The sequence below is a fragment of the Chenopodium album genome, chromosome 8, assembly GCF_948465745.1.
Source record: "Chenopodium album chromosome 8, dcCheAlbu1.1, whole genome shotgun sequence".
Taxonomy (NCBI): domain Eukaryota; kingdom Viridiplantae; phylum Streptophyta; class Magnoliopsida; order Caryophyllales; family Amaranthaceae; genus Chenopodium; species Chenopodium album.
This window is the reverse complement of record NC_137841.1, coordinates 68230559-68240987: the sequence shown is the minus strand read 5'-3', so window position 1 is coordinate 68240987 and position 10429 is coordinate 68230559. Positions and strand designations below refer to the sequence as shown.

General features: G+C 30.7%; 1 protein-coding gene across 1 annotated transcript; it reads right to left on the bottom strand.

Annotated features, from left to right (window-relative positions):
- Window positions 1–2132: 2132 nt before the first annotated feature.
- LOC145556388 (uncharacterized) lies at window positions 2133–6175 on the bottom strand. The gene is made up of 6 exons (XM_081618036.1): window positions 5995–6175; window positions 5385–5905; window positions 4930–5277; window positions 3810–4196; window positions 2710–2921; window positions 2133–2466 (listed from the first exon to the last, which is right to left on the bottom strand). The coding sequence occupies exons 1-6, from the start codon at window positions 6123–6125 to the stop codon at window positions 2218–2220; spliced, it is 1848 nt and encodes a 615-aa protein (XP_081474162.1). The 5' UTR covers window positions 6126–6175; the 3' UTR covers window positions 2133–2217.
- Window positions 6176–10429: the final 4254 nt, after the last annotated feature.

Here is a 10429-nt window from a genome sequence, read left to right as displayed (position 1 = left end):
AATTTGCCCATAAGGGACTATCAAAAGGGGACGGAGGGAGTATATACTAAAGTCAAAAACAGGAATAACACCTGTTATCTCTTGGTTAAAAATTTTCCCTACAATTTTGTTATTTTTTTCAAAAGCTTCTCAATCTTCATCAACACTATTGCAATAATAAATACATAATACAAAATAATAACTTTGGATATTATTACATAAGAAAAAAATTAAGTGACTAGCTAAGAGCTTGTTTGGCATCAGTTTTGATTTTCAGTTTTCTATTTTTTTTTAAACCAAAAACAGGAAACAAGAAAAAGGTGTTTCCACTTTTCTGTTGTTAGTTTTCAAAATTATCATAATTTTAATAATTTTATATAATTTTTTATTCATTATGGGACACATATCATATACTTTTATAAAATAAAAAATCAAAAAACAGAAAACCACAGCAATGCCAAACGAATCCTAAATAACTATTTTTTCAATTTTGGTATAAAATGTGTTCAATAAAATGTACTACTTTACATACTGAAAATATGTAACTTTGTGATTGATTAGTAATTATTTTTATGTATTAGTCATGTTAATCGTGTATGTAATAATCCCTTATTTTTCTTTTGTATGATACAATCTTCTTCTGATTTTGTAATTACAATATTTTTTTAGCTTATTTTGCAATTAGATTTACGAGTACCTAGACATAAATTTTGTTAATTAAATATTAGTGTGGTTAATAATAAATAGTGAAGATTACTATGTGTACAGCCACACGGAGCCAGTATCACTAAAAGCGTTAAAAATAGAACAAAAACTTTTGTATACATCCGATGTATTATTATAATATTACTGTACATCGAGATAACTTTTGTTGAATTTAGGATAACTTTTATTTATAAAACTCTTTAATTTATATCAGGATAACTTATATATATGGTAACTACTTTTGATCATTTTAAGGTGACTTTAATTTAAAGTGGATGTATACATCCGATTTTTTAAAAATGTTTAATCTATGCCCCTAGAGTCAAAAGTACAGTTACACACATTGCATCGATCCTCTTCTGCTAAGCTCTCAAACCTCTTATCAATAGAGTACATTTTTCTCCACAAAATTTGAATACATTGCATTAGCTCAAAACTTGACACATCCCTAAATTTCCTTCACTTTTGCATTTAACCTGGAGTTTTTTTTATTATTATTATTATTTTTTTTATTTTTTTAAATTTTTTTTTAAGGGCTGCTAATAATCTGATGTTTGAGTGTAACACGAGCAACCTCTTTATTCCCAGGCCACTACAACATGCAACAACCTTTTATTTCACAAATCCAAATTGTAACAAATAATCCTTATGAAATAAAGCTAAAGCGGACTAAAGCAAGCTAAAGCAAATAATAAAACTTGTCTGTTTGCATGTTTTTGATTCACTTTCCACGTTATCAAGAAGCCCAAAACAAAGTTATACTCCGACTCTTCTCTCTTTTTTAGATTCCTTCATATCTTTTTTACGTCATTTATTTCATTTCTTTTTCCCTTTGATTTGTACGTAGGGCATGCACGCACGACGCATCCCTTAATATATTACTCTACTTTCTCCTTTTTTCTTTCTTACAAAAAGGGCTTATTCACTAAGGATATTCAAGAAAATTCCTTTCAAAGGTTTATCATCTATATTGTGGACCACAAACAAAAAAAATTACAATAAAAATAAGGAAATTAAATGACATACATAAGTAGACAACCATTAGGGCTACATATAAAACGTTAAATATGAAACAAACATAAATAAATAAATAATGCAATATTATATTACACTAATCGATCTGCGTGTGATTCTTAAATTAATACCAAACTAGAAAATGTATTAAATGCTTATTCAGTTATTCTTAGTAAGGATTACATGAATGTTACGCTAAAAATATATTATTTTTTTTTTAAAAAAAGGGAAATGATATTTATTTCCACTTATATAGAATATTTATATTACAAATATTGCAGGTGTGTGAATTACAAACGTCGGTTGAGATAATGTTTTTTCATGACTCACTGTATAATACCTAAGTGTCTAAAGTTTAAACATGTTTGGCGGCCCCATAATAATTTTTATATATGGTAAATAACCTATATGATAAACCCATCAAGAGAAAAGGGGACTTCCAAAGGGATATTCATATACTCATTGAAGATGTAAAGTCTAGTCACCAAAGCAAAAGCATGTTATTTTATTAAAATTGGGTCAATGAGCAGGAAAGAAAAGAGGGGAGGAATCTCTTTGTAATTTCTTCCCTTCAAAAATTCTTATTTTGCCCATCTTATCTTCACACCAATGTAATTGTTCTTGTGTTATTTCTGCCATCCTTAAAACTCTTGACACCACTTTTAAATCGATTAAACTCATCAAAATCTCCATTTCTTCCTCCCTTGTTAAATTCCTCTTTTTGAAGCATATACACGAACGTTGTAATTCATTCAGCTTCAACTTCTTCTGCAAATATATATACATTCGTAATATATTAGAATATGTTACATATAAAAAATGCATGAACAAATATTATAAAATTTAACGAGAGATATCCATTTGTATTTAAACAAGTGTAACAGTTTCATACTTTCACTAATATATGAGTGAATACACAGTTTTATTTAATCATTAATATCTTTAATTAAATTATTAAAATAAAAATAGATGTTATTGACATATAATTGATGCTAATTAAATTGAGCTAACCTTTTTGTTGCATTTCTTGAACACTTTGAGAACGGTAGGATCGATCGATCCTCTTGGACGTACTTTAAAAAATGAAGTGATAACTTGGCAATGACTCTCTCTATCTGCTTTAAGAAAGTTCATAAATGTTTGAATTGAATCTTCTAGTATCTCAAGGAACAATGTTGATGCTATTCTTCCTCCACTTAATTCCTTTTCGTCTCCTTCATAATCTGTTCGATAAATTTAATGATGTATGTAAGAACTACTCCGTAAGAAGCAATGATGTATTCGAGTTCATACTGGACATAGCTACATAAAATTGTTAGACCGTTTAAACAAATTATATAAATTTGTCATAAATTCTCAATTTTCTAAAAGACGACTAAAATATGGCTAAAGAATTGTATGTACGCGCCTTGGCTTATACAAAACTGAAAGTATACGACACCTTTTCTTTGGTTGAACTTTTAGAACATTTTGCATTATGATTTCATAATAATATATGATTCATGTACTCTTAAATAATAATAATAATAATAATAATAATAATAATAATAATAATAATAATAATAATAATAATAATAATAATAATAATAATAATAATAATAATAATAATAATAATAATAATAATAATAATAATAATAATAATAATAATAATAATAATAATAATAATAATAATAATAATAATAATAATAATAATAATAATAATAATAATAATAATAATAATAATAATAATAAGATATATTAATGTGTTGAACCAATGCAATGATTAGTTATTAATCTTATTATGAAGTAAACTTTATTAAGACCGTGCACTAAATCATCAAGATTCTTCATTATTCCCTTGTACTCACTTTTAACTAGAATAACACAAAAAGGGCAATGTAAGTAAACAACAAGAAAAGCATATAATGAATCATATATTAGTTAGATTGATTTGAATATAATTAGGTATTTAAATCCTTGGTATGTGTTCATGCATAAGATTTTTTGGTGTTTAGAGAGCCACAAATGCAGATGATGATAATCGATCTTAAGATCTCCTAGAGAACTGAAAAGGAAGCTCTAAGCTATCCTTCACTCTCATTCGTTTTTTTTAAAAAAAAATTGAAACTCACCATGATATTCAGGTACTTGAAGCAATTTAGGAGCATGGCCTCTCATTTGCGCGTAAATTTCAGGCCTTTTACCGCGTTGATAAGGCTCATTTTCATTGTACCTTTGAAGAAGTACTTGAAATTGCTGGAATTGCTGTGCAATATAAGCAGGGCAACCAGGGTCTACTAAATCGGTTTTCGACACGAGCTTTCGCTTGAAGGTTACATAGTTCCAGTTAAGCGCCTCCCATGTTAAACATATTTGAGCAACATATGCAACCTCTAGTTCATTATAAGGGTTGTTCTTGTAGATTTCGTCGCCTGAACTTGGCTTCTTCTTGTTACCAAGTTTGTGTACAATTCTTTGGGATATTGATCTTGGTTCCACTTGAAATGACTTCAATGATTCTAAACAATCGATTGTAAAATTAATCAATTAAGCAAGAACTTGCTCTCTTCAACTTAATATTTTGTTCATATCAGAAATATTTCAATAAGAACGAAAATATTCAAATCAAATGAAATAAACATATTAAACAATTATAAAAAGAATCAGATCAGACCAAATTAAATCTTAAAATATTCAGTCCGGTTCATCTTATTTCAAGTGTTGGAAACAAGTTTCAAGTTGACGAAACTAGTAACACTTTGGTAGTTCAATGCTTAACTTAGAAGTAATGTGGGTAAAATGGTCATTTTCTTTCGTTTTAAAATGCAAGTTACTCAATATAGGAGAACCTATGTGGTACCATTATAACCACCTTTTAGACATAATCCCTTGTACTCCGTAATAACAATTATACCATTCTCACGCTAATCGATATATACATATCTTAATTTTTACTAGAGGATTAAATTATGCTTGACAAATAAATTACTTACTCATGAAATTAAAGTAGGATTTTAGAATTTGGATAAAAATATAAATTCTCACCAAAAAAATAAAAAAACATAATATTAATTAAATGGTGTCCATCAAAATTAAACTAGAATGGAGTAAATTATTTTTGGTACGTAATACTTTCTCCGTTACTAAATTATATCTTTAATTCTAACATTTATTTCTCACATAATAAAGAGAAGTAGAAATGTAGTTTAGGGACGGAGGGAGTAATAACTATTGATGTATAAGTTAACATACCAGTTTCATGAAGCTTTTGTGCGCTAATTCTATCGAGAAACATCATTTCCTCATCATATTTTTGATACACGGCATAAGACTCCCATTTAGGGCAGCTCCTTCTAGACGAGGAAGAGAAAGGATCATCTGTACACGAATCCCTAATTGAACTTCTCCATTCAGAGGAACTCTTAGAGGTTGATCCAATCGTGTACGTGTCCTCGAACATCTTCTCTTTCTCTTTTTCCATGTCTACGATCAATTTTTTTGACTCAGATTTTGGAGGGGCGAATATTAGAAATTTATCATCCCTTGTGAATTTCGCGTCTTCCTTTTTCACTTCTTCAACTTTCTCTTCACTCTTTTCTCCTACACAATATCAAAGACAGTTAAATTAATCAATATAAATTACACGCAAATTAAAGATATTAATAATTGAATTTAGTGTATAGGCCAAGGACGGACAACATACTTACCATGAATTTTATTATTAATTGGAGATTTTCGACGCATCTCCTCATAGATTTCGTCGTTTTTGTTGTTGTTGTTGTTCTCATCTTCTTCTCTCAACTCAGAGATTTGATCATTCATATAATTGGATTCGTCGTATCTTAATGCATAATCTTCATTTTCAACCTCATAAGCATTGTTCTCAACAATAATATCATCATTATTTTCTGAAGACCTAATAGACAAGCTCTCAAAACAGTACGCTTGTTCTTCCTTAAAATCTTCAACAGGATCTTGAAATACTAATACGCTCTCATCAGAGTTACTATGATCATGCAAGTTTTCTTTCGGAACGAAAACTAAGGCGTCGCCGTCATTTACTACATGAGCAACAATATGATCTTCTTCGCCCACATATGAATATCGTATATACTCATGTACTTGTTCTTTTTCTTCTTCGTCTTCCACCTCTGTTGTTGTTTCCTCTTCTTCTTCCTCGTCGTCTTCATATAACATCTCATCTTCGTACTCGTACTCATCTTCGGTTCTGCTAGATTAACAACAATAAATTAGTAATAACGTTACATCAATTTTATGTGTAATTGAATGTGAAAAAAAGAGGGATTAATTAATAACCTGAAGAAGAAAGTGAAGATCTTAGCAACAAAAAGAGAGAAGAGATAGAAGAAGAGAAAGAAGAACTTTGCAATGGTTGTGACATTGTAGAAGATGAGCTTAACAAGTGCTTTTTTTCTTGAACATGGCATTCTTTATTTTGAACTTGCTTTAATTTGCACTAACTAATGAGACTCTCTTACACTTTAAAGTATCTCAACCCAAATTTAAAAGAAACCAATCTACTTTTATTTGGTTGGTTGCTTTCAACACGTTTCAATCTTTTTAGTCAATATTGCTAACTTTTAATTTTCAATTTTTTTCCTTTGCAATTTTAAATTAGGATTTTTTTTGTTCGGAAACTAGCTAATAAAATCTAAAATTTATGAAAGACTACCTAATAAATAATGTGAGAAATTACCTAATAAAAAAGTACGTAAAATGTTGTAAAAGACTATTGTTTAGGGTAAAAATACCCCATACACGTGGACTAGTCCCGTAGCGACACGTGGCCCAATGAGAGGGTGACACGTGTCACTATGGGAAGATGTCACGTATTCAGGTTAAAAGCACTCTAGTGCGTGGGCCAATCCTGTAGCGACATGTGGTCCAATGAAAGGGTGACACGTGTCACTACGGGAAGACACCACGTGTTTAGGGCACATAAAACCCTTGAAATCAGCACAAAAAGGGGGGCTTTATTACATCATGGCCCAAATCCCGAGAGATATTCCTGAAAGCCGCAAAACATCACGTAATTCTAGGGTACAAACCCTAAAGGAGCACAAATTCCCACCCCTATAAATACCCCAATCATTTATGATGGGAGGGGTGGATTACGACATTACAAAAAAGAGCATTAAATAGCTCCAACTTCTCTCTACTTTCTCTCTCTAGCCTTTTCCGTTTCAGATCACTAACTAGATCGTCGGAGGCGAATATTCCGGTAAAGGAATATTCGTTCTTTATACAGGTGTCCCAGTCTCATTGCCAACAGAGCGTGACCAGTATCCAAGTAAATCCAAAAATCACCCGAAACAACTATCTCTAGACTGAGGCCGTGAAACTCTTATCTTTATCAAGTGCTTTAATCATTCAGTGTATAAAATCTGCAGCAAGTTTGCAAGGCTTTAGGTTTAGTCCAAGACTAGGAAAGCAACAAAGCCCAATTATGCCAAGCAAAGCCCTATACTACAAGTGAAGAAATTGGGCTACCTTGCTGATAAGGAGATTCTTTTTTTTGTCCTTTCATTTATGTGTTTTTCTTCTTTTATAAATGTTGAAAATATTGTGTTAGTTGCTGTTAACTAACATATGGGAGTTTCTTTATAAAAAAAATTTAATGTTATTGAATTTAATTTATTGATTTCTTGAATTTCTAACTCTATATAAACTTGTTTTAATCATGGTCATTATGCTACCAGTGTGAGAGTGAGGGATAGCTCAAGTGGTTAGAGATTCCCTCCCAGTTCCAGGAGATTATGGGTTCAATTCTCACTCCCGTCCTTAAAAACACTATTCCTTTGGACCCTAACATTGTTAATGACATCCATAAGCGCAGTGGTTTGTCAAGTTTGATGTTTCGCCTGATTTGGTCAAGTGTTCTGTTTCTTCTGATTTCGCCGAATGCACTTGGTTACACATTGATGAACTTGTAGTATAATAAAGCTAAGAAAAGAACCAACTTTCTAACAAAGTTCTTAAGTTTACAGGTTTGACATTGTGCTGAAATCTAGAGGTAGCGATAAAATTTCATTGTATAACATTATGCAGTTGTTGGAAACATTAATGTATAATCAAAATTGATCACTGACAGTGGCTTAACTCTGTTTCTAATTACAGGTTTTATTGCAATGTTTGCAACTTTAATGTTGATATAGCAATTTAATTAAGTTTTCTGATGATAATTCCTGAAACTTTTTGTACAACATAATATTGTACATGGTCTGTTATATGCAGGTTTTAGGGCATCGATAGAATGGTGACGGATTCAGCAACACACTGTTCATATTTAGTGAATGGCCTTCATTTTTTTTTTTTTTTTTTTTTTTGGTGTTCCATCCGGTTCACCCTTTGGGCTAATCCGAATTCGGGGATCAGTTCTGGGTGGTTAGGTTCTAGTCCCCTCCCGATTGTTGTTGCGGGGGATCGAACACGGGTCCTCCCTACCAAGTGTAGTCCCAATCACCACTACACCAACAACCAATTGGTAGTGAATGGCCTTCATGCACATTAGTAATACATGCTTTATGTGTCCTCACACTTTCTTGCATATCATGGCATATATAGCGCACACATTACATGTGCTACTGTGTTTTTTGCACACAAGACACAACTTATGTGTAGTAATTGTTGAACATCAAGTATAGTTGGTAAGTTAGGTGTATGTTAGAAATTGCGAGACTTCATATAATAAGTTTTTAATTATTATAATTTCACTAACATAATATGATTAAGAATCGATGTTAAAAAAAATAATAATAATTAAGACTTGTGTTCATTGACTTGAAATCTTTGACCTGATTATCTAACTTATCCTTTACCAGGGCGTTTGGTATGTGGGATAGGGATAAGAAAGATAAGAGGATAGGATAAGGATAGAGAATTTTGGATGCATGGAATAAGGATTAAATAAAGTGTTATGCTTTGTTTGGTATAAGTTAGAGACAAAAGTAAATAAGTAACAAAGATACCCTTACTAACCTTATTTTTCTCCTTTATCTTTTTTACTCTTCATTAAGGGTATAAATGTCATTTTAATTATAATCCTTATCCCTCATTCTTATTCCAACCCCCTGATAGGGGTGTCCATTCAGACTTTGGATTGGACTGAAGCCTAGTCCAATCCAATCCGAAATATATTTGGACTCTCATTTTATAGTCCAAATCCAAAGTTTTCAAAATCCAATCCGATCCAATCCAAATTTAAATTTCATAGTCCGAATCCAGTCCGATCCAATCCGAATTAATAATAAAAAAAAATTCCTAAGATATGATTTAGGGTTTCTAGTATATAGTAATGAGGGGATTTGGCATATTTGGGCTATTGGGTTTGGGCTTACTAATGTTATATGGGTTGAAGTTTATTATTGTTATTATTATTTTTAATTATTATTTATATATATATATATATATATATAGAAATGGGATCATATGAGACCACATCCCTTATGTGAGAACCCTATTATATGTGAGGACTAATTATAACCGTTGGATCAATTACATCCAACGGCCACAATTAAATCCCGGTCAAACAAAACTCCTGCATTTTTTCCCTCTTCTCCTTCTTCTTTCATGCGGTATTTTCTCTCTCCTCACAATTTCTCTATTTTCTACTCTCTTTCTCTCTGCTATTCTCTCTGATTTTTCATCACTACTCCTTCAATCTTCATCAATTCTTTGTCAAGGTGAGTTTATTGTTTATATTTTCGTGTTTTTCAATTAATTTTAGGTCACATTCACTTACATTTGTTGATTTTCGTTTTGATTTTTGTTTGATTTTCGCTGATTTCAGCTCACATTGTTTATCAATTTGTGTCGATAATGTTTTACTTTGTTTTTTCATTGATTTTAGTTTTATTTTCGTTTTTTTGAGTAGTTATCAAGTTGATTTTGCTTATTTTCGTTATTGTCCAGTTTTTTCGTTTTTTTGGTAACCTAGAAATCACTGATAATTTGTGCTATTATGTTGATTTTAGCTTGATTTTAGGTGTTTAATTATTTTGTGTATTTTAATTTGATTTTTGTTTACTTTAGTTCTCAATTATGTTTTATTTTCTGGTTTTATCTTATTTTTTTGTTTGATTATAGCTTTATTTGAGTATTTATTAGTTGATTTTAGTTTTAATTTTGCTTCATATGAGTAATTATCTTACCTTTTCTTTGTTTTTTTTGGAAACCTAGAAGTAATTGCTATGGATTCTGCAAATGTTCCTCAAGAAAATACAATGTATGTGTTTCTGCTCATTTTATTTTTATTATTTGAGTTATTATTATTTTTGTTGTTGTTGTAGATTAGTTGATGAGTTGTATTACTTGTATGGGAGTTCTTGTAGATTAGTTGATAACTTGTTCATTTTATGTTTTGTTGTTCATTTATGAAATATTAGCTTTTTAATTGATAGTTACAAGCAATAAAAAGTTGTAGATTATGTTGGGAAGTAATTTTCAATACATCTAAAACTTCCACTTGGTTAATACTTGTATGTGAAAGCAAATAGGAAAAAAAAAACAGTTTAAGATGGGAGTACAGGGCTCTCATCTCTTTTGTTTGTCTTAGAAATTATCACAATCAAAATTCCCTGTGCAATGTTATTACTATTGTCACCACAAAGCTACCAACTTCGTCGTGTACTTAGTTCGGCTTTTCACATTAGAAGCCAAGAAGCTGATAGTTTGAAGGCGTTTTACTGTTCGGCTTTTCACATCAGAAGCCTAGAAGTTATTTCATTATGTT

Excerpts from the sequence above, each read along its gene's own strand:
- LOC145556388 (XM_081618036.1), bottom strand. The coding sequence starts at position 6,125 with ATGCCATGTTCAAGAAAAAAAGCACTTGTTAAGCTCATCTTCTACAAT. Across the intron at positions 4,197-4,929 it reads ACAAAAGCTTCATGAAACTG|AATCATTGAAGTCATTTCAA; the intron begins GTATGTTAACTT and ends TCGATTGTTTAG. Across the intron at positions 2,467-2,709 it reads TCAAGAAATGCAACAAAAAG|AAGAAGTTGAAGCTGAATGA; the intron begins GTTAGCTCAATT and ends ATATATTTGCAG.